General features: G+C 40.9%; 1 protein-coding gene and 1 non-coding gene across 2 annotated transcripts; both read right to left on the bottom strand.

The window, feature by feature from the left end:
• Positions 1 to 457: 457 nt before the first annotated feature.
• On the bottom strand, positions 458 to 21,996 carry LOC124805124 (anaphase-promoting complex subunit 10). Its single transcript, XM_047265581.1, has 3 exons — positions 21,779 to 21,996; positions 21,368 to 21,530; positions 458 to 1,142 (listed from the first exon to the last, which is right to left on the bottom strand). The coding sequence occupies exons 1-3, from the start codon at positions 21,888 to 21,890 to the stop codon at positions 857 to 859; spliced, it is 561 nt and encodes a 186-aa protein (XP_047121537.1). The 5' UTR covers positions 21,891 to 21,996; the 3' UTR covers positions 458 to 856.
• Positions 8,731 to 8,805, bottom strand: Trnal-caa. The gene has a single exon. It is a non-coding gene; the product is annotated as a tRNA-Leu (tRNA).
• Positions 21,997 to 22,998: the final 1,002 nt, after the last annotated feature.

The raw sequence follows: 22,998 nt of genomic DNA on the forward strand, positions 1-22,998 counted from the left end.
GTCTAATTGTCACACTTTCCCATACAGAAACAAGATGTAGGTGTGCACTGAGCCACTATTAAATGAATGAAATATTTTCTAACATATTTCCAAAGGCTTGAAGACTTTCAGCAATTGACCTTCCAAAAATTACGTTTCTGATTGTAGCTTCCAGAAGTAAAGAACTAGTTAAAATGATAAAAAAAAAAAAAAAAATAAATAAATAAAAATGAAGAAAGCAATCATAAGTTTGCTAATTTTTATGAATGTGTGGTGAAAATTTGAAATTTGTGCCACCCCAGGACACACACACACATCCTGCTCACAAGGATCAGTTCACTATTCCATTTCAGTGGATTTAATTAATTTCACATGCTACTTTTACTTTACATGTTCATGAACTTCAGGGATGATAAACTAACAGATTCCCTTCCATGTACACGGTTTTTATTTACAAAAGAAAAGAAAATATCTCTTAAATGTTTCCATATCCAATGTATTCTTGGGGAAAGTATACAGCTTATAACATTATTAATGTTACACAAAAGCCAATATACTTACGGTATGGTATGTGTCACAACAAATTTCTAAAGAATATTTGATATTTGTGCATCATTAGGATCCTTCAATTGTACACACACACACACACACACACACACACACACACACACACACACACACACAGCTTTACATAATATTCAAAAGCAGGTCTACATCATTAAAATTCATGATGAAACCTGAGTATCGACAGTCCATTTTGTCATTACAATATTTTACAGATAGCACTGCTATAATGTCAAGTTTAATTACAGATTCTCACAAACAGAAGAGCATCACCATACTTCTCAGCACATACTGAGAGTCAAAATTTAAATATTTATCTTATACAGCTATATTGTTGAAAAGCTACAGTCGTAAAATTGCCACACTGCTCAACACCAGTCCCCCTACATTCTACAGGAGAGTGTATTTTTATCTGACGCATATGAGTGTCCCGTCCATTCTGGTGATTGCTAATCACTGCTATCTGTATCATAAAAGTCCGTATAGGTTTGTCATTTATGTCTTTGATTGGAATCAGAACCCACCCAGTAGGCTCATTCAAGTCAACTACTTCCACTTCTTGGAGATCATTGAAGTTGGTTCCAGCTCGTATTGAAATCCTGAAACAAAAAAAGAAGTAAATGACAGATCTGCTCTCTGTTAAGTAAAAAACTTAGCAACAGATGCAAGACATAAAATAACAAACACTGATATTTGCTGTTATAACACTGGTTAAGTATCACTATTTGAGATGTAGACCTATTCAATTTTGCAGCTTCACACTTCACACACAGTAGTATTTTCACTTAAATCTATTTCTAATTTCAGCCTTCACACACCTATCTCTAATCACCTTTCTGCACTTTCAAGAAGAATAACTACTTTCAGTAAAAAGAATTGTATTATGTAGGAAGGAAAAGGGGGGGGAGGGGGGGGGGGGGGGGAGGGGGAGAAAAAGTTCACAACAAGCAACATACTAAGCTCATGTGTTGCAGCATATGTACTATCCATGCTTCCATTATCATATCAGTTTAACTGATCTTTTTACTTCGTTGCCATATAGTTTACCATTTTTAATAGACTGGTAATGTTCTGCAAAAAATACCATTGATAAAGTGTTAATTCTATCAAACTAACACACAAAAACCCCATCTCAAGATGGAGATTTGAGTTGCATTTAGAACTGACCAACTCATTTCCATGAGAGTTTAATTTACTGGGTAAATGAAATAGAACCCCCTGAATATTGCATATTGTTTCACAAATTTAGTTGGATGATAACTGAACACCTCCCATCTGTGGAGTCACTTCATCTAAGTTGCAGCTCTTAAAGAATCATTATGTTAATGTTATCTCACAGCCACTACAAAAACCTGTATTGTTCTTGGCTCAGTTCTGGGTTTGCTGAGGGCTGCAGACTATAGAGTACCATAATAATGTGGCAAAGCCTATACTGGTCATACTCCATGCATACTTCATGAAAGAAGTGTGGAACATGATGGCCACACTCATTTTGAAGACCAGTAAGTCAATCATAGCTGATTATTGTATCACCACAGAATGTGCTGTGGATTATTCTGCCACAAAAATACTGGTCATGATGTGATCTTTCTGGGATTAATTTTTTAAGGAATTTGTCAAAATAAATTTGATAAAATTATGTGAGATGGTGATTCCCAAGTGGACAAGGTTTGCAACCCACGACTTTCTTTAACATCTTCAGGAAAGCAAAATTTTATGCTTAATGATGTGTAACAATTTTATTATTTTGGTAACTAAATTTTAATCCAGCAGGCCTACAAAATCAACAGAGGGTGTGCAGTGTCATTTGGGATGCACAAGTGCACTTCAGATGGAGCAATATTCAAGAAGGGTTGCTGAACTCTAAAGAGTGTAGCCTTGCAACAAAAGTCTATGTTTATGTTCCACCACACCAACTTTTGACCAGCACCAGCAACATTCATTGTAAAACTGGCAGCATGCAAGAATAATTGAATATCCATTGTGCAGGGAAAATTCAAGAATAAGAAACTAATGAATGTTAAAAGAAAAACACCAAGTGGTAGCGCACCAACATTCAAAACGTCTATTTATCACAGCACATCTAATTTCAATTGAGCTGATGTTTTTTCCTAGCACATTTCAAGATAAAAAGAATTTAACCTCTCACAATTAGTAAATTGCAAGTACAATGTATTAATAACTTACAGAATTATCCTTTCAAAAATTAGATTTTTTGTATGAATATCCCAAAATCTAAATACCATTTAAAAATGAACAGTTTCTAACAGTCACCACTGTACTGTTCTTTTATACCCATTCACATATTGAAGCAGTATTAAACTTTAACCAATTCCCTATTCAACACAGTTTTTTTATTTTTAGATGGAAAGAACATCAAATTGCTTTTGACTCATTCTATATACTTGTATTCTTGGAATAAGTTAATTTGTTTACGTTATTAATGCCTTACAAAACCCAACAAACCAATATTAATAGAATGATTCCATGGATTGGACTGACGGGGTTAAAGGAACCAAAGTATGAGGTCATCAGTCCCTCCATCTAATATGCACTGAGCTGGCTAGAGTCTTTACAGAGTAAGAATAAGAGAAGGCAAAACCTGTGAAATCTGATTGCAACCAAATATCAATAAAACAAAGAGATAGAAGCAAGTAGAAATACGAGAGGGGCAAGAGGGTGAAAGCGGGCGAGTTGTTCTGTCCCAAAAGCAGCTGGAGGCCCTGGAACACTGTATGCTTGGGACAGACACCCTCTGCATCCAGCCAGTGTTTTCTCTACTTCCATCACCACAGAAAACTAGCAATACCAACAAGTTGATAATCTCATGAAAGAGAATCATTATGGGACAGTAAAAAGACATCTGATGCAAAAGGGTAAGAACACTCGAAAAGGTGGGAAGGGCAGGAACCAGGCTGCAATGGGCTCTTGGGTCAGAGCAGGCAACAGGCCACCTCTCTAATCCCTCAAGCAGCCAACGAGGCCAATATGCTCTACCTGACAGATGAGTAGAAACCACCTTCCCAAATAAAATGCAAAACAAGATCAGGCACTACGGCGCCATCCGCTAGCACCAGAGGTAGTATGTCAAGTTTATGGTTTTGCTGCAAAGTGGCCAAATTATGGCAGTCCAGGAGAATGTGGGCCACCAGCAGACAAGCACCACACTGACAGACATGCCCATGAGTAAGACAAATGCCAATGCAAAGATGAGAAACAGTAGATTCCCTGACACAAACGTGAAGGGAAGACTGCCCTGCAGCTGTGGTTTGCTCCACTGCTTGCAGTTTATTTGTAAAAGCCAGAGTGCACCAATCCATGTTCCAAGCATCCAACAACAACATCTTAGAGCCAACCGAAGGTTCAGTTCCAGTACTTCAATCTCCAAAGTCACCATCCTGGTGACCAACTTGGCCAACAGGTCAGCATGTTCCTTCCCTGGGATCCCAACATGACCTGGGATTCAGACAAAGCAAACCAACCATCCAGCTTGACTGAGCTCAGGAAGAGGTTCTAGACAGTCATGACCAATGTGTGTCTAGGGCAGTACTGGTCAGTAACCTGCAGACTACTCAGGGAGTGATGTCAATTATGAACATCTCACTGGTTCACGAATGAATGGACTGAAGGCTCCAGTGATGGCCCCCAATTCTGCAGTAAATACACTGCATCCACTAGGCATGGAGTGTTTTTCACTGCACCTTGCATGGGTGTAGGCAAAACAGGTTCTCCCATAGACCGTAGAGCAGTCTATGCATACAATTTTTGAAACTGGAAATGCATCTAGGACAAACAGGAACAGATAGTAAAACACCATGGGAACAAGAGACTTTTGGTTTTTAAGGATGGGGTACACATCACAGGAACACATGTTATTGCTCTCCGACAAGAGGCGACAGAGAGAAACTGGAGTTCAGAGTAGATGCCTTATGCAAACTGTGACTGAATTCATTCCTGGGCTTCTTTTGTGGGAAGTGGATCTCCTTACCAGGAAAAACGACATACTACTTCGGATGCTTCAGGGAGCAGTGAATGTGTGTCATATAGTTGAGCAGCAGTTGTTGGTGGTCGATTTGTAGAGAAGGGACCCCTCCCTCTGCAAGTAGGCTGTTCACAGGGCTCGTCTGAAAGGCACCTGTCTAAGTCGGATCTCAGCATCTGAGGCTGACTGCAGTACAATTTTATTGCCGCCAACTTATATTTCACGGAAAGACCACAAAGATAAGAGAGATTAGGGCTCGTACAGAGGCATATAGACAGTCATTTTTCCCTCGTTCTGTTTGGGAGTATAACAGGGAGAGAAGATGCTAGTTGTGGTACGAGGTACCCTCTGCCATGCACCGTATGGTGGATTGTGGAGTATGTATGTAGATGGTGTATCAGCTCCACCATACACAATGCTGAAGGTGATTCTCAGATGCATACCAGACTCCCATAATCAAGGTGGGATAGGATCAGAGCTTTGTAAAGTTGCACAACTGTACAGTGGTCTGCACCCCAGCTGGTGTTATTTGAGGTAGCAAAGAGTATGAAGTTGTGACTAGCACATTCACTTAAGTTGGCAAATATGGGGGAGCCTTTTGAACCAAGCATCACAGAATAGCCGCAAAAAGCAATGAGACTACACCACATTGAGCAATTTGTTGGCATGGTAGAGTTTTGGTGGTGGATGAACAGTGTGGTGGTGACAGAAGTGTGTAATGTATGGCTTGGCAGCTGAAAACCAGAAGCCACGGGTGAGAGTCCAGGACTGCACCTCCCGTATGGCACCCTGTAGTCAGTGTTCAGCAACAGCCACAGTGGAGGAGCAATAGTAAATACAGAAACAGTCAACATACAAGAGCAGTAACAGCAGGTCCCCACACACAATACAGAGCCTTGTGGGACCCTATTCTCTTGCATATGGATGGTACTGCAGGAACTACCAACTTGAACCAAGAATGTATTGTGTGACAAGAAGTCGCAGAAAAAAAAATCTGTAGTGGGCCCCAGAAACCCAACTAGTGTAGGTGGGCAAAAGCTGACCATATGGCAGACTATATTCTAACCCACAGAACAGCCTTGGCAAAAGCCACCCTGGGACAAAGCCAAAAGACCACGAGACTCAAGGTACCAACACAGCCACCTGCTCACCATACATTCGTGCGACTTGCAGAGAATATTAGTACGACTAACTGGGCAATAGCTCTATATCAAGGGGGCGTTTACCCAGTTTCAGTACCAGAATGACTATGCTTTCTCACCATTAAGATGGGTACGCACCCTCACTCCAGATACAGTTGAAATTGCAATGACATGATATTGGCACTCCACTGATAGGTGTCTGAGCATTTGGTTGTGGATGAGGTCTAGTCCTGGAGAGCAAAGGGAACAAGCAGCACTTGCGTGCAACTGATGTCCTCAATCTCTACGGATGGGGTTCATGTTACTGCACAAAGACATGCACCTGAATCTCACACATTTGCAGCACCATATGGGAATGGGTCGATATGCCATCACCTTGTCTTTCTCTGGCATCAAGTTGCCTTCAGGGGCCAAGATGAAGGCCCCAGTATCAAGCCTACTGTCCTTTGGTACCTGCTCTACATGCCAGACACAATGCACACCTCACTGTTCCAAACTGGCAGGTAACTCATCTGTTTGTAAAGGTTATGGTGGAAGAAGATACCTTGTACCAACTAAGACTGGTATGGTGGTAACCATTACCAGAATGTCACCCAACTTGTCAAAGGCAAGCAGTATTTGTGACAGCACGGAGTGCTGTTGTAACCAGAAATGAACCACTTTTCATTTCTGAAATTGCTGCTACTTCCCAAACATGTCCTCAAGGTGCCAAACAAAAAACAATGACTTCCTGGTCCAAAAGTGGCCTCTGTAGTCATAGAGCAAAGTAAGTATTGTATTTTCCCTTGCCTCTAGCCCTGTGTTCCTCCCACAGCATAGCCAGGGAAGGAAATGTGGTTGTGGTGGTGGTGGTGGTGGTATGTTCTCCACGTTCTAACTGTCCTTTCCTTCAGGAGATACTGTTGGAGCCTCCAGTAGAAGAAAGTTTGATATGCTTCATTTGCATAGTAGTCCCTTGAGTCACTAGGGAAACAAATGTCAACTCAGGGACAGCCACATGTGTCTGAGCAAGCCATACAACATTGAGGGCAGCAGGTGCCCCAAAAGTTTCCCACTGATGACTGTTTTTCCTCAACAGCTATTCATATCTTTTTTAAAAGAGGCATGCATCTTTCTTGCAGTCCAGGCAGTGAAGCCAAGGCCCCCATTCTCTGCAAACACCCAATGTTCCATCACTAATGATGTTATCTGAAGTATGCCCAAATTTTATAATAGAAGAGGTATGGTGGCACTAGCCAACCCTCAGCCTAAGAAACAGCCTGGGTCACCGTACATGTTCGGAACCACTGCTGGTTAACCTCCCTGGGAAAAACAAAGCCCTCTGTTGCCTAAAATAAACTAAACTAGTCTCCAAAATTATAAACCAAATCCACATATAGTCAACACCAAGAAGACCATTCAACGGAAAGGCAGAGGGGGAAAATGAATTGTAGAAGGATAGACTTGCAGCACACAAATGTGCATGGGCTGGGGCCCTGTTTTCATCAAGCACGTACTCACAAAGGCCATGTGAGCTCCCTGAGGGAGGGTCAGTGGGGGGGGGGGGGGGGCGGGGGGGGGGGGGGGGGTTTACAGGGTGATTCCATATTAAGCGGTCTTGGGTAGCCCAATAACAATTCAGATTTTAGCCAAATTTGGTGTACGTGTTTGTTAAACAAAGAAAGTTTTACAAATTTCTGGCTCCCAAATTTCAATACTTCATGAGTACGGACCTCTGAAGTGAAAGGTATGCAAAAGCTGCACTGGCATTTCAATAATTTCAGCTGTGGTAAAACTGCACCATGGTGGTACAGTGTATTTGAAATGGACCGATTTTGCAGAAGGTGCTTGAGTACACGATGGTACTCTAGTGTGGGATGTTTATGTTTCCAAACTGTATGTGAGTGCTGTTAGTGATGCACTTGCCTTCAGTGCTGTTTGATTTTGGCAGTTATAGGCAACAAATTCATTTTCAGGTTTGGGATTATTAGTGTGCAGTGTTGTTTCTGGTTGAAGATTAGATTTAAATTTGTGTGTTGTGTTTTTATTTGTTATGGATATGACAATAAAGCTCGACAGTAGCTCCCAGTATGCTGCCATGGGTGACATGTTGACCACTGAGACTTAAGTTGGCAACTTAATAACTTCTTTCTTTCACCACCACCACCACCACCACCACCACCACCACAAAAAGTTGTTTTTAAGCTTTGTTGTATGAAAAATTAAAAAAGAGTGTATTAATTAATCTCAATACTTATGTGTACACATCTTGTAAGCTGACTTTTCACACTTCGATAAAACAATCGTTCAAATGATGTATGGAACACAACTAAAAACCTACTTTTGATACATATGCACAGGAAATATGTAATATGTACATTAATATTTTTAAGTATTGCTTAGCTAAAGTTCCATTTAAATTTATTATCCAGTTGTGTATACTCAACATGCTGATTACAATTACGTAATTACTTTTACCAGAAACTGTATTGCCTATCTGAAAGTTTTGCTGCAATACACACGGGAAAACATTGTGAGCTAACCAGCCTATGAATATAAAATGACACTATTATAAAGACTAGCATGCCACATTAACAATAACATTTTATTTTGTACAAAACTAACTTCTGAGGAAACTAACACTAAAGTTTGTAATTAGCTACATCTTCCATGACAGGTTCTGCCTATACGGTTCTTATATTCTGAACTTTGACAATGCAGGTTTGTTACTGTATTTTTTTGAATCAGACGAAACCCTTCAACATTTAACTAAGCCACTAATTAATATTTTGGATAATTTAACATTCCGGTAATATAAAGTTATTTTCAGGTTTGATGCCATATTTTTAAGCACACTATTCCCAAGGGGGAAGCACACTGGTTCAGCATACTTTTATAATTTACTAATCTTCAATAATTTTCATATACCTAAACAGTTATGTCTCACAGACCATTCGAATTAGCATCATTCCATACCAAGTGGTCTAGTGGTCACCAAGGTGAATAGATTTTTTATCTAGAATGAAATTTTCACTCTACAGCGGAGTGTGCGCTGATATGAAACTTCCTGGCAGACTAAAACTGTGTGCTGGACCGAGACTCGAACTCGGGACCTTTGCCTTTTGTGGGCAAGTGCTCTACCAACTGAGCTACCCAAACACGACTCACGCCCCGTCCTCACAGCTTTACTTCCGCCAGTACCTTGTCTCCTACCTTCCAAACTTTACAGAAGTAAAGCTGTGAGGACGGGGCGTGAGTCGTGCTTGGGTAGCTCAGTTGGTAGAGCACTTGCCCGCGAAAGGCAAAGGTCCAGAGTTCGAGTCTCGGTCCGGCACACAGTTTTGGTCTGCCAGGAAGTTTCAGACTTTTTATCTATCCAATTAAATAAGTTTGTCACAAAATTGTTGTTTTTGTTTTGACAAAAGTTTCACGATCACTAAATCAATACTTCCAGAATAATAGTCATTTGTTTGACCTCATAGGGCAGCTATCAACAGTGCACCCACGAGTTTTCACAACTTTCGCACATAATATAACTGGAAATACAAGGTGTGATTCAGAAGTTTCAAGACTGATTCATTTCTGAGTAGGGAACCAGTTGCGCCGGATGGGGGAGGTAGTGGGGGGTCACAGGGAATGAATTGATGCTACGGCAGTTGCCTCCGCAACCCTGGATCGTGTGCATCGCTTGTAGCATGAGTGCGTGTCATTGACCTCGGTCAAAAAGTGGGAGACGCAAAAATGGAGCAGCGTTATGCGATTAATTTTTACGTGTGACTGAACAAAACAGCCACAGAGACTCTCGTTATGATTCAAGAGGCCTTTAAGGAAGAAGTTTTGTCCTATGCAATGTTTTTCATGTGGCACAAACATTTCAAAGATGGCTGCGGGAATGTTGAAGATGAAGACCGTTCTGGGAGGCCACCATAAAGCCGATGAACTGGGACTCAGTCAGAGTACGATGTGGAGGATTGTGATGGAGAATTTGATGATGCGAAAAGCGTGTGCCAAACTGGTGCCAAAGGTTTTGTCGGTGGATCACGGTGGATCAGAAAGAACGGCGCATGAATGTTTGCCAGGAGGTTGAATGTTGATCCGAACCGTCTGGAGAAAGTGGTTATGGGTGATGAGACCTGGGTTTACAAGTATGATCCTGACTCGAAGCGTCAAAGCTCAGAATGGCACACTGCTTCCTTGCTGAAGCACAAGAAAGCCTGCATGAGCATGTTGTGTGTGAAGTGCTTGCTGATATTTTTTATGGTAAAGGAGTGATCCACAAGTAGTTTGATGCTCGTGGACAGATTGTCACAGCTGACTCTTACACTGGAGTGCTCTGCCGCTTGAGAGTTCGAGTTCACCGCGTCCGCCCAGCCATCAAGTGCGATTGGATTCTCTACCACGACAATGCGCTCGCTCACACTTTGCGCACCGTCACCAAAGTTTTGGTCAAGTTCAACGTGACAACACTGCCGCAGCCACCCTACAGCCCTGAATTGGCTCCAAGTGACTTTTTTCTCTTCCCCCGACTCAAGACAGACCTAAAATGGAAGTGATTTGACTCCATCGACGCCACCCAGCAGGCTTCGAAGAGAGCCCTTGACAGCATGATGCCCGAGGCCCTCCAGAAGTGCTACGAACAGTGGAAGACATGCTGGCAATGCTGTGTTGATGCTGAAGGATCATATTTTGAAGAATGAATCATGGACCTTGCCGTTGGTGGGGAGGCTTGCGTGCCTCAACGATACAGATAGCTGTACCGTAGGTGCAACCACAATGGAGGGGTATCTGTTGAGAGGCCAGACAAACGTGTGGATCCTGAAGAGGGGCAGCAGCCTTTTCAGTAGTTGCAGGGGCAACAGTCTGGATGATTGATCTGGCCTTGCAACACTAACCAAAACTGCCTTGCTGTGCTGGTACTGCGAACGGCTGAAAGCAAGGGGAAACTATGGCCGTAATTTTTCCAGAGGGCATGCAGCTTTACTGTATGATTAAATGATGATGGCATCCTCTTGGGTAAATAATTCTGGGGGTAATATCAAGAGCTTTGATGGAAACCCAGTTCTAAGAAAAGAAGGGAAAGCAGAAAGGTGGAAGGAGTATATAGAGGGTCTATACAGGGGTGATGTACTTGAGGACAATATTATGGAAATGAAAGAGGATGTATATGAAGATGAAATGGGAGATATGATATTGCGTGAAGAGTTTGACAGAGCACTGAAAGATGTAAGTCGAAACAAGGCCCGGGAGTAGACAATATTCCATTAGAACTACTGACAGCCTTGGGAGAGCTAGTCCTGACAAAACTCTACCATCTGGTGAGCAAGATGTATGAGATGGGCGAAATACCACCAGACTTCAAGAAGAATATAATAATTCCAATCCCACAGAAAGCAGGTGTTGACAGATGTGAGAATTACCGAACTATCAATTTTATAAGTCACAGCTGCAAAATACTAACGCGAATTCTTTACAGATGAATGGAAAAACTGATAGAAGCCGACCTCGGGGAAGATCAGTTTGGATTCCGTAGAAATGTTGGGACACATGAGGCAATACTGACCCTACGACTTATCTTAGTAGAAAGATTAAGGAAAGGCAAACCTACATTTCTAGCATTTGTAGACTTAGAGAAAGCTTTTGACAATGTTGACTGGAATACTCTCTTTCAAATTCTGAAGGTGGCAGGGGTAAAATACAGGGAGCGAAAGGCTATTTACAAGTTGTACAGAAACCAGATGGCAGTTGTAAGAGTCGAGGCGCAGGAAAGGGAAGCAATGGTTGGGAAGGGAATGAGACAGGGTTGTAGCCTGTCCCCGATGTTATTCAATCTGTATATTGAGCAAGCAGTAAAGGAAACAAAAGAAAAGTTCGGAGCAGGAATTAAAATCCATGGAGAAGAAATAAAAACATTGAGGTTCGCCGATGACATTGTAATTCTGTCAGAGACAGCAAAGGACTTTGAAGAGCAGTTGAACGGAATGGACAGTGTCTTGAAACGAGGGTATAAGATGAACATCAACAAAAGCAAAACAAGGATAATGGAATGTAGTCGAATTAAGTCGGGTGATGCTGAGGGAATTAGATTAGGAAATGAGACACTTAAAGTAGTAAAGGAGTTTTGCTATTTGGGGAGCAAAATAACTGATGACGGTCGAAGTAGAGAGGATATGAAATGTAGACTGGCAATGGCCAGCAAAGCGTTTCTGAAGAGAAATTTGTTAACATCGAGTATAGATATAAATGCCAGGAAGTCCTTTCTGAAAGTATTTTTATGGAGTGTAGCCATGTATGGAAGTGAAACATGGAAGCTAAATAGTTTAGACAAAAAGAATAGAAGTTTTTGAAATGTGGTGCTACAGAAAAATGCTGAATATTAGATGGGAAGATCACATAACTAATGAGGATATATTTAATAGAATTCGGGAGAAGAGGAGCTTGTGGCATAACTAGACTAGAAGAAGGGATCGGTTGGTAGGAAATGTTCTGATCAAGGGATCACCAATTTAGTACTGGAGGGCAGCGTGGAGGGTAAAAATCGTAGAGGGAGACCAAGAGATGAATACACTAAGCAGATTCAGAAGGATGTAGGTTGTAGTAGGTACTGGGAGATGAAGAAGCTTGCACAGGATAGAGTAGCATGGAGAGCTGCATCAAACCAGTCTCAGGACTGAAGACCACAACAACCACAACAACAACAACAACAACAACTTAAATGTCCAATAAATTTCTAGTTCTGAGACACTTTTGAATCACACCCTGTATTCTCTTAACAGAAACAAAACTATGGCATCCTTTAGAACTTTGCACTCACTTAAGCAAAGTAATAATAAAAAATTTCCTGAGCCACTTTCATATGGATAACGAGAAGCACAGTTGGTTGAAAAAAGATGTTTGAAAAAAATGTGAAGTTTAATGTTTTACAGGTACAGAAGTAAATATGGAATACACCTGAAGCTGCATGTCATAACTTACCAATACAAGATCTTAGAACATAAAATTTCATCCTCCTACTGCTTTCCAACAGTTTACATACTGGGGACAAAGTTTTTTCCAAAAATGTCTATTTTCGGTCCACTTTTACACAAAAGAAGTTTGTGCGAACTCTCTTCAACCATTTTCATTAGAAAGACCGTGTTCTACATCACATAAAAACTACATTTGGTCTTGAGATGTGAGGATAAAAGACGCTAAAAAATTAAAAGGTGGAGGTGCATTGAAAATGGGGCCCATATTCCAATGTTACTCATATCTAACATCTTTTATCATATTTACAATAAATTAGTGATCTCTAGGAAATGCAGCATCAAAAGGCTTTATGATTAGGAAGTGAGACAAAGTCCAAATAACTTAAAAAAATTCAAGAAAGAGATGTCCTGTCACAACTCATCATGACATTTTAGTCTAGAATAAAATTGGATATAAACTTTTCACTTTACATTTCATTACCAAGGCAGTGGGAATCATGGTAGTGAAACTACTGCATAACAGCTGAAGCACATCATCTAAATAGCCTTTAGGGTTTACATCATTGTCACACTGTGTAAATTTTGGTGATGTTCATAGCAGTCTTCCTTACATACTTTGGAATAGAATCATGTTACACTCCTGGAAATTGAAATAAGAACACCGTGAATTCATTGTCCCAGGAAGGGGAAACTTTATTGACACATTCCTGGGGTCAGATACATCACATGATCACACTGACAGATCCACAGGCACATAGACACAGGCAACAGAGCATGCACAATGTCGGCACTAGTACAGTGTATATCCACCTTTCGCAGCAATGCAGGCTGCTATTCTCCCATGGAGACGATCGTAGAGATGCTGGATGTAGTCCTGTGGAACGGCTTGCCATGCCATTTCCACCTGGCGCCTCAGTTGGACCAGCGTTCATGCTGGACGTGCAGACCGCGTGAGACGACGCTTCATCCAGTCCCAAACATGCTCAATGGGGGACAGATCCGGAGATCTTGCTGGCCAGGGTAGTTGACTTACACCTTCTAGAGCACGTTGGGTGGCACGGGATACATGCGGACGTGCATTGTCCTGTTGGAACAGCAAGTTCCCTTGCCGGTCTAGGAATGGTAAAACGATGGGTTCGATGACGGTTTGGATGTACCGTGCACTATTCAGTGTCCCCTCGACGATCACCGGTGGTGTACGGCCAGTGTAGGGGATCGCTCCCCACACCATGATGCCGGGTGTTGGCCCTGTGTGCCTCGGTCGTATGCAGTCCTGATTGTGGCGCTCACCTGCACGGCGCCAAACACGCATACGACCATCATTGGCACCAAGGCAGAAGTGACTCTCATCGCTGAAGACGACACGTCTCCATTCGTCCCTCCATTCACGCCTGTCGCGACACCACTGGAGGCGGGCTGCACGATGTTGGGGCGTGAGCGGAAGACGGCCTAACGGTGTGCGGGACCGTATCCCAGCTTCATGGAGACGGTTGCGAATGGTCCTCGCCGATACCCCAGGAGCAACAGTGTCCCTAATTTGCTGGGAAGTGGCGGTGCGGTCCCCTACGGCACTGCGTAGGATCCTACGGTCTTGGCGTGCATCCGTGCGTCGCTGCGGTCCGGTCCCAGGTCGACGGGCACGTGCACCTTCCGCCGACCACTGGCGACAACATCGATGTACTGTGGAGACCTCACGCCCCACGTGTTGAGCAATTCGGCGGTACATCCACCCGGCCTCCCGCATGCCCACTATACGCCCTCGCTCAAAGTCCGTCAACTGCACATACGGTTCACATCCACGCTGTCGCGGCATGCTACCAGTGTTAAAGACTGCGATGGAGATCCGTATGCCACGGCAAACTGGCCGACACTGACGGCGGCGGTGCACAAATGCTGCGCAGCTAGCGCCATTCGACGGCCAACACCGCGGTTCCTGGTGTGTCCGCTGTGCCGTGCGTGTGATCATTGCTTGTACAGCCCTCTCGCAGTGTCCGGAGCAAGTATGGTGGGTCTGACACACCGGTGTCAATGTGTTCTTTTTTCCATTTCCAGAAGTGTATATTTATTAGTATGTCTATTGTGTAATGCTATTGAAATGCTAGATTAATTCTGGTTCAAGGTACAATGTACTTCATGTTAGTGCAGTTTGTTGTTTATGTGGGACATTAGGTACTGATGAATTGTATAAATGTGTTTTTATGGTCCATGGTGGCATAAGCACTCACTTTCTTTTAAAATGAGAAAACTAGTATCCCCATTACCACAGGGGACACACCTGATACCTGTGCAACAGCAGCTGTGGGTGGGTTTCTTTACCAGAAGTTCCCCTATCTGATGAGGGTTTCTTTACACAGGATCCTACACCTGATGATACCTTTATTTAAGAGTCAGAGGCCAAAGCCAGAAGAGGTCTCTCCTGGAGTCCTGAGCTTATGTTTGCTTCAAGCAATTCAATCTTTTACAGATTTCATTAATTTGTTGTAGAATGTCATGAGGAAATCTGTACAGCCGGCCAGGTGTCACTGATGGGAAGAAATTTTGATAAGACAGACCCCAAAAAATTACTTTTTACCCATGAGCGTTTAAATTTATTAGAGCCACAAAAAGTATTAGTTTTTTACTGGATTCCTTATTCCATTTCATTTTTTATAAAAAGAATTTTGTACAGCAAAAGCTTTATTTGTGACAGTCTTTTTGTTGTGCCTATCTGAGACTCTGAACCTCCACTATATGGTGAGTAGCAACTTTCTTTTTCATAACATTGTTATCCATACTGAATTTTCCTATATGGTCATTCCATTTCATATATCTACAAAGCGTCACACCCAGGTATTTGTATGAGTTGGTCAATTCCAACAGAGACCCATTGACCTTACAGCCAAAGGATACTGCATTTTTGTTGTGTGTGAAGTGCACAATTTTACATTTCTGAATATTGAGATCAAACTGTCAATTTCTGCACCACATTCAAATCTTATCAAGATCTGCAAAAATCCTGATTTTACTATTAATATTGTCTGCAGGGTCATTAATATACAATATCAATAGCTAGGGTCCCAAAACAGTTTCCTGAGGCACACCTGAAGTTAATTCTACATCTAACGATGACTATCCATCCAAGATAACGTGCTGTGCACTCCCTACCAAGTTCTCAGCCCAGTCACAAATTTCACTTGATACCCCATATGATCGTACCTTTGAGAATAAAGATAGGTGCAGCAGTGAGTGAAATACTTTTCGGAAATCAAGAAACACAGGTTTGAGCTCAGAATATGTTCCAAGATTCTACAACAAATCAATGTCAAGGATATTGGACAGTAGTTTTGTGTATCACTTCTTTTGTAAAGCCTCGTCACCAGTATTGTAAAGGCCTCTTTGCTACTGCTGCGGAGGTTGAATTTCCAGTGTTACGGTAGGCAGAGTTTGTGAAATGGCTTCTGGTGCAGTACACCACTAAGACAATTTATCTCTGCCACTATTACACAGCTATGCCCCAGCGTCAGGCAACATGACAAGAGAACGAAGGTTCTACAACACTTCAACAAACCAATGATAAAGTCACACAAATAAGTTAAAAGGTTTACTTATCTTTGTGACTAGTTGAACCGTGAAGTCTGCAACACTGCTTGTAATATAGCACAGAAAAGGTCCTCACTGGCTAAGTGTAGGCCTAAATAATTGTTGGTACACTTCACATTACATAGCAAATGCAGTTTACAACAACTGTCTGTTCACTTCTAAGAGTTCAGTAAACAATGTTCCCTGTCTATGTGACCCCTGGACGACGACCTATAGCCTAGTGCATGAGAGTTGCCCTTCTGTCTTCCAAGCCGGCTTCTGTCTGTTGTTCAGTCAATGGCGGCTTGTACTTGGCCTGCAATTGGCCGAGGCAAAGTCGATATATTCATCCTCAGTGTGACTGGCACTGGCGAAACTCACCCAGGTAGTGAATCTCTATGGCACTGGCACCAGCTCATATATTTGCACCTGTAGTGTTTTTATCCTGCCTGTGTCTTGTTCGGACGACACAGCAACTTCTACTACACTTCTTGTAGACAGCTGTGACCCGTGCCCTTTTCAAAGAACTGGGAAGATACAAGAGGGACTAAATCAGCCACAAATTCAGTATTGAATCTGACGGATTCCATCAGAGCCTTGAGCTTTGTTCAATTTTAATGATTTCAGCTGTTTCCCAACACCACTGACACTAATACTTATTTCATTCATCTTGTCAGTGGTACAACAATTAAATTGGGGCAATTCTCCTAGGTTGTCCTTTGTAAAGGAACAATTCATTTCAGCTTTTGCTTTGCTACCCTCAATTTCAGTTCCTGTCTCATTTGCCAGGGACTGGACACCACTTTAGTGTCACTAACAGCTTTTACATATGACCTGAATTTCTTTGGGTTCTGTGAAAGATCACTTGACAGTATTCTGCTATGGTAGCTGTTGAAGGTATCTGGATGGTCATGCAGGAAATTTATTCGAAATTGGGCCACTTTGTATGGAATGATCCAATAGTGAAACAACCTAGCCAATCTTAAAAACATTACGTAGTTACCAAGATCAACCTGCATGCTTGTCTAAATAGACCTACTCACCCCAAAATTACCAATCTGTGGCCCAACATTAAAATCTTAACTACGTATCTAGAAGTCTGCCGCAACAAACCAACTATGTTGGTGGGTGTGAGAAAGTCTGCATGGTCCAGTCATCATGTTAACATATGCACTAAACTCAAGGTTCAGTTAGCAACCATGTAACAATGCATCTCCCAAACTCTGGCACAATACTAAACAAGCAATATCCGAATGGAACTGTTCAATAAACCTACTTACTGGATATGTCAATTATAATTACTGCTTTCTATACAGCAATAATGTGTGCACTGTGTTTGTGATGCAGTACTGCCACTACGCCAAGTTTTTGCGATGTCCAAAGAGTAGTGTGTTATGGAATTAAAACCAAGTTATTGTTGAGAAGTTTATGATAGGATATGCATAATTTTCTTTTCCTGTAACAATCACTTATTGAATAGTTGGAAATGGCCATCAACATTTTTTGAGAGCAAATAAAGTGGGAAAGAACCATTTAATTTCAGTTACAGTACTTTATAGATCATTTGGCGCTACGCTTTCTAAAGCCAGTTTTCAGGATATCACATCAAGACAAGAGACTTCAAGATGAGTAGAACTGAGTGCAAAGCAGGTAAGGGGAGCGTCGCACCTTGATTAAATTTCTGTAGTTAATTGGTTTAATTGCCGAGTATGAAGTGTTGCACCAGCGACCTGTATATAGGGTGTTGTCAGCTGGACAACATCTGGAACTGTACCCCAGAGGTTCCTGGTTTGATAATTCTAGGCTGGTAATTCGGGAGTCTGTGTTTATGATTATTTTTGTATCACTCGATTTGTGTGTTGGCTGACTTGTTGATAAATATTTTTTATGGTTTCATTTTTTATTGTGTGTATGGTATGTGAGTGTAAGTGCATAATTGTGTATTTTTGTATAAAGAAATTGGTGTTAATGCAATTCACAAGTTTCTAGGTTGTGTCATTAGTTCTTGGTAAACATAATTGGTAGGTATTGTGGAGTTTGTGTTACCTACACTGGTGAGGGTAGGTGCTCGTTATTAGTTATCTAGGGCAATTTTGAGATTGTTGTAGTACAGACTTTGTTTAAGCTACAAACATCAAGTTACCTGTTCGATACCATATTGTCAAACTGTGTGCAATTTTGTGTTATCGTGGATTTCGTTTGTTCTATACAGGTGAAATGAAGTTTGCAATACAAGTTTTTCAATTTTGTTTTTAACGATTGTCTTGAGGATTCTAATTGCATCATTTTTGTGTTAGTATTAGTTTGGCATGTCTTCATTATTAGGGTATCATTTAATTGGTTTGTCTCCTCCAAAATTCCATACTTCACACACTAGTCCCATTAATTTGAGATTATTTCTGCAATTAAAATTTTTTTGAAATTATATGTGTCTGTTTACGTGAGTAATGAGTAATGTCACGGTTACCATATCGTATAACCTTCAAATAGGAGTATGCGCCATCTTGACGACTTAGGTCAAACCCAGCAGGGTGATAACACAATGTTTGATTTTGCTAGATAACCACTGAATGTTTGGAAAACTATCCTAAATTCTCCAGAGGCTTTGGAACCTATTTAAGAAACCCACAAAAGGCTTGACAACCTTTATAAATCAACCCATGAGCAAGCTTGGAAATATGGATAAAGTCTCCCACCCACAGCTGGACTTGCCTGGTTATCAGGCATGCCTTAGTTATCTGAAGTGGTAAGAAGCCAAAATGGACCAACTAACATTTAATTGAGGCACTGAGAACCATAAGGGCCCCAAGACAGACACAAAGTCTTGAGAAAAGTAAATTTTTGTGACAATCAAAAATGGATGCAAACCACCAGTCTAAGAATTTGAACTTTTTTAAAAAATCAAGTCAATTTCCTATATTTCTGATAAAAGAATTATGTCAGAACACGCATACACACTACAATTTCAAAATTTATGAGGTATGCCCTTTCAGTTCTCAGCACCTTAATTACATTGTGACTGACAGCTAATTTGAAAAATCTTATGGTTTCTGATACTCCAAAACAGTGACTTGCATAAGAAACTTTACTGACTTTTTGCAAAAAGCATTCGTCAAAATTTGCTATTTGGAAGAAGAAAGGATGCTCTTTTAAATGGCCATTAATGCAAGTATGGCTTAGCTATCCTACAATACAAATCATCAAAAATGATTAACTTTGGCAGTAAATTTGCTTGTGGGGCAACTAAACTCATGTCTCTCAAAAACTATAAGCCCAAAAGTGGTAAAACTTGTTGGTCTTATAAACACACTGCAAGGTATTGAGATCACAAAAGATGTTTACAAACCAACTACATGGAGAAGTACAGCTACTTCACCTAAGGAGAAACTTCGTTGTGGCAAATTTCATCGACAACTTTGAGGAAAAATAGTGAGCCAAATGACATAAAACTTACAGAAAATGTAAACCGTTCAGTTATCTTGGCTTGTTTTGCAGCTTTACCATAACTATCCACTGACACAGAGCACTATGAAAATAGCTTAAAATTTTTGCCAATGCCACCACGACATCTGCATATTCTTCCCTTAAGAGGCCCCTACATCAAAAGCAGCAAAACTGTAAATCTTCCTGTGGTCATATAGTAAATCTGCACATCAAATTTGAACAAGATCTGAGAAAGGTGAATGGGGACCATCTTTGAAACAATTTTACTATGCAGAAACACTGAACGTCAACTGTCATTTGCTACACAGTATTACTGTAATCCTCAATTTCCAGTAAGAGAGAGGAAACAATCTGCCAGTGCATATTTGATAGTGTTGATTAGAACAAGCTGCAATTATTTAATTATCCTAATTCTTAGAGACATCATAATTGTTATGTCATATGGGTAGAAACAAAGATCAGGAGTAGGGGCTATATTATTGCCTCCATATCTCAGTGAGACATTTCCGTAAACTAGCTATTTCGATCACATCTGTGTGAAAATGGAACCCTCACTATACAACACTGGATTCTACTAAAGATACTAGGTTCACCTTCCTCCTCTAGTACGCAACCTTCCTCTATTTCTAGCTATAATAGTGATGTGCTTAGATATGATGCAGGAATTTAAATAGTTAACATGGATATATCCTGAAATTACTTTGCAGTTTTAATTTAAAAAAAAGTTCGTTACATATGGAGGGAACATACACCATTTGGCAATTTTACAGGATCAACCCTTTACCACAATCTTTATTTAGCCAACATGTGTAGACTTCACCAAATCAAACCCAAGGTGTTAAAATTAGATAGGGAAGGATCTTCTCATTATTCATAGTTTATATACATATGCAGGTAGGTAGGTATATTACATGCACAAAAATACTCTGCCAACCAATATCTAATACAGGTTTTTCTGAATCCATCTCAGTTTGTTTTTATAGCTAAAAGCGCATTGAATATGGTGCGAATGTACGCATTCCGGCTACCTTAAAGATCAATTACAACATTTCACACATGCATCTAACAGCTACATCACTTCACTACAAAATAATCACTTTTCAACCAATCTTAGATTCTGGGCTACATTATTGATCAACTTTTCACCACAACCAAGATTTCAAGGAGAGTTCACAACTAGACTCTAGACCAAATTCCATCGTACAACCGAAATTAGACCTACGGTTATATAACATTTCTGTCACCACAACCAAGATTCCAGATGGAGGTAATTATCAAAACCTAATGATACTACATACTGCATATACAAAAACTTGTTTGCAACTATCACTTTAATTCTGTTAACAGGTATCTTCAGTTGTTGAACTGAGACAATCAGGTACTCACACGCAATAGTTTCACTAAAAATAACTTTTTGTACCTTTCTTAACACACGCTTGCATTAAAAAGATTGGTCTGCAGCGTGGCTCTCCCCTCCCCAAGTTTACTCATTCAATGTGAAAATGCAGTAACAGTTGTAACATACTGATACGAATTGTAACCAATGGTTTATTATCGCTCCATATTCATCACACTTTTTAGTTATAAACAAGTGTAAAAGTAAACATGCAGTATTGTGGTGCATATTATGCACATATATCTTAGACAAACGATGAAAAATAAAAATAACAAAAAGGGTATTACGGGGGGGGGGGGGGGGGGGGTTGCTTTGCGGTACTACGCAACTCTTACCATTTACTTTATCTTCAAATTACCTGCTTGGAGTGTAGCTCTCATCAAGTTTGTAATCCGTAAAAATGCAGATATCACGGACAGTTGTTTTGCGACGAAACTGTATGTTTACAAGATGTGGTAACTGTCCATCAGACTGCCAGTAAGTGTCCATGCAGTCATCACGAAGCTGGTCGACACCGAAACCTTGAATGTTGCGAGGAATAGAAAAATATATGTATGGATTATTACGGAAGTCTTATTTACTGGCAGACAATTGAGGGTCAACATGCAAACTGCCGAAACTTCTCTTCAAAAATGATATATTACGGAACTAAAGTACAACAAAATGACAACGGCATTTGTCCGCGTAACTATAGCAACGAAACAAATGGAGCAAAAACTAAATGACAAAAAATCATTGTTGCATGCGTTTTAAACTGAACATTCTATACCTGGTTTGCAAGACGACAGACTCCAAATTGCCTGTGACCCAACTTCCCTCACTTTTCCCGCACGTTCTTCTTTTATGGGGTCAACAGTTTCTGCTCCAGTTCTGGTTGACATGGCGCAGAAAACTATATAAACCCAATCTGCTAACACTACTCAACAACATCACAAACACACCCCGACAAATCACCTTCGCGCGGATAGCAGCTGTACTACATTGTAAACAGACTCTATGGCCAACGATGATTCTTTGTCAAAGATATGATCTCCAACTCATGGAGAGTAATCATCATGGAGGTAAAATGGTAATCATGGCCGCATGGAATAGGGAGTGTCTTGCGCCAATAAAACGCCTGGCTGCACTGATGTTTCGGCCCGGAAATTGACATCAAGTGACCTTACATACGGTAGTTATCTAGATTTCGCTTTTAGACTGAATAAATCTTAATAGTTTTAACTTCGCTCGGCTGATGATGTCAAAGAAACATCTTCAACAGTGACACAGACGCCTAGAAAAATGAATTTCGTGACACACACCAAGTATTAACAGAAAACTGATTGTGAAATATGAACGTCACTTATTTGGTTTAGACAATTATACAACGTTAAAGTAATTTATGGGCTAAGACATCTCTATAAATGTATTGACTATTGTGTAATGTAGAGTCGCACTTACAAAGGGGTCACACACATGTTTCAAAAATTGCAGTCACATACTTTTTGTCAGATGAAACTTCTTAAGTACAACTAAAATGTAAGTAGCAACGTATTTTCCCTTTTTTAATAGCAGTCAGCTATTTTAGTATACTCACTAATCTTTTTAGTGGATATGCATAACTGAGGGACCAAAATGAGCAGAAGTGCGTGAATTTTATAGCTATAAATATACAACAATATTCAACTCGAACATAAAGGTCTGCGTCAGTTGTTCACCTGTCGTTGCAGCCACGCGTGTACAGCAGCTAGTGTCGTGATGCCTGTTTACGGTCCGAGACGTCAGCGCAGCCAGTCATTTTATGGCGCTAGAGACTCCTCCATGGAGTATGTGTCTGGAGTAATTCATTTCTGTACCCTCTGAAGATCTGACAAACGATACTGGACATATGCAGGTCCCTTAAATTAGATTCAGAACACACTACTAAGTTTTCTCAACAAAAAAGCCGATCCACATACTACAATTTATCTTGACATGTCTCATGAGAGCAAACAAATTGCAGTGTGAGGA

The sequence above is a fragment of the Schistocerca piceifrons genome, chromosome 7 (genome assembly GCF_021461385.2).
Source record: "Schistocerca piceifrons isolate TAMUIC-IGC-003096 chromosome 7, iqSchPice1.1, whole genome shotgun sequence".
Lineage (NCBI taxonomy): Eukaryota > Metazoa > Arthropoda > Insecta > Orthoptera > Acrididae > Schistocerca > Schistocerca piceifrons.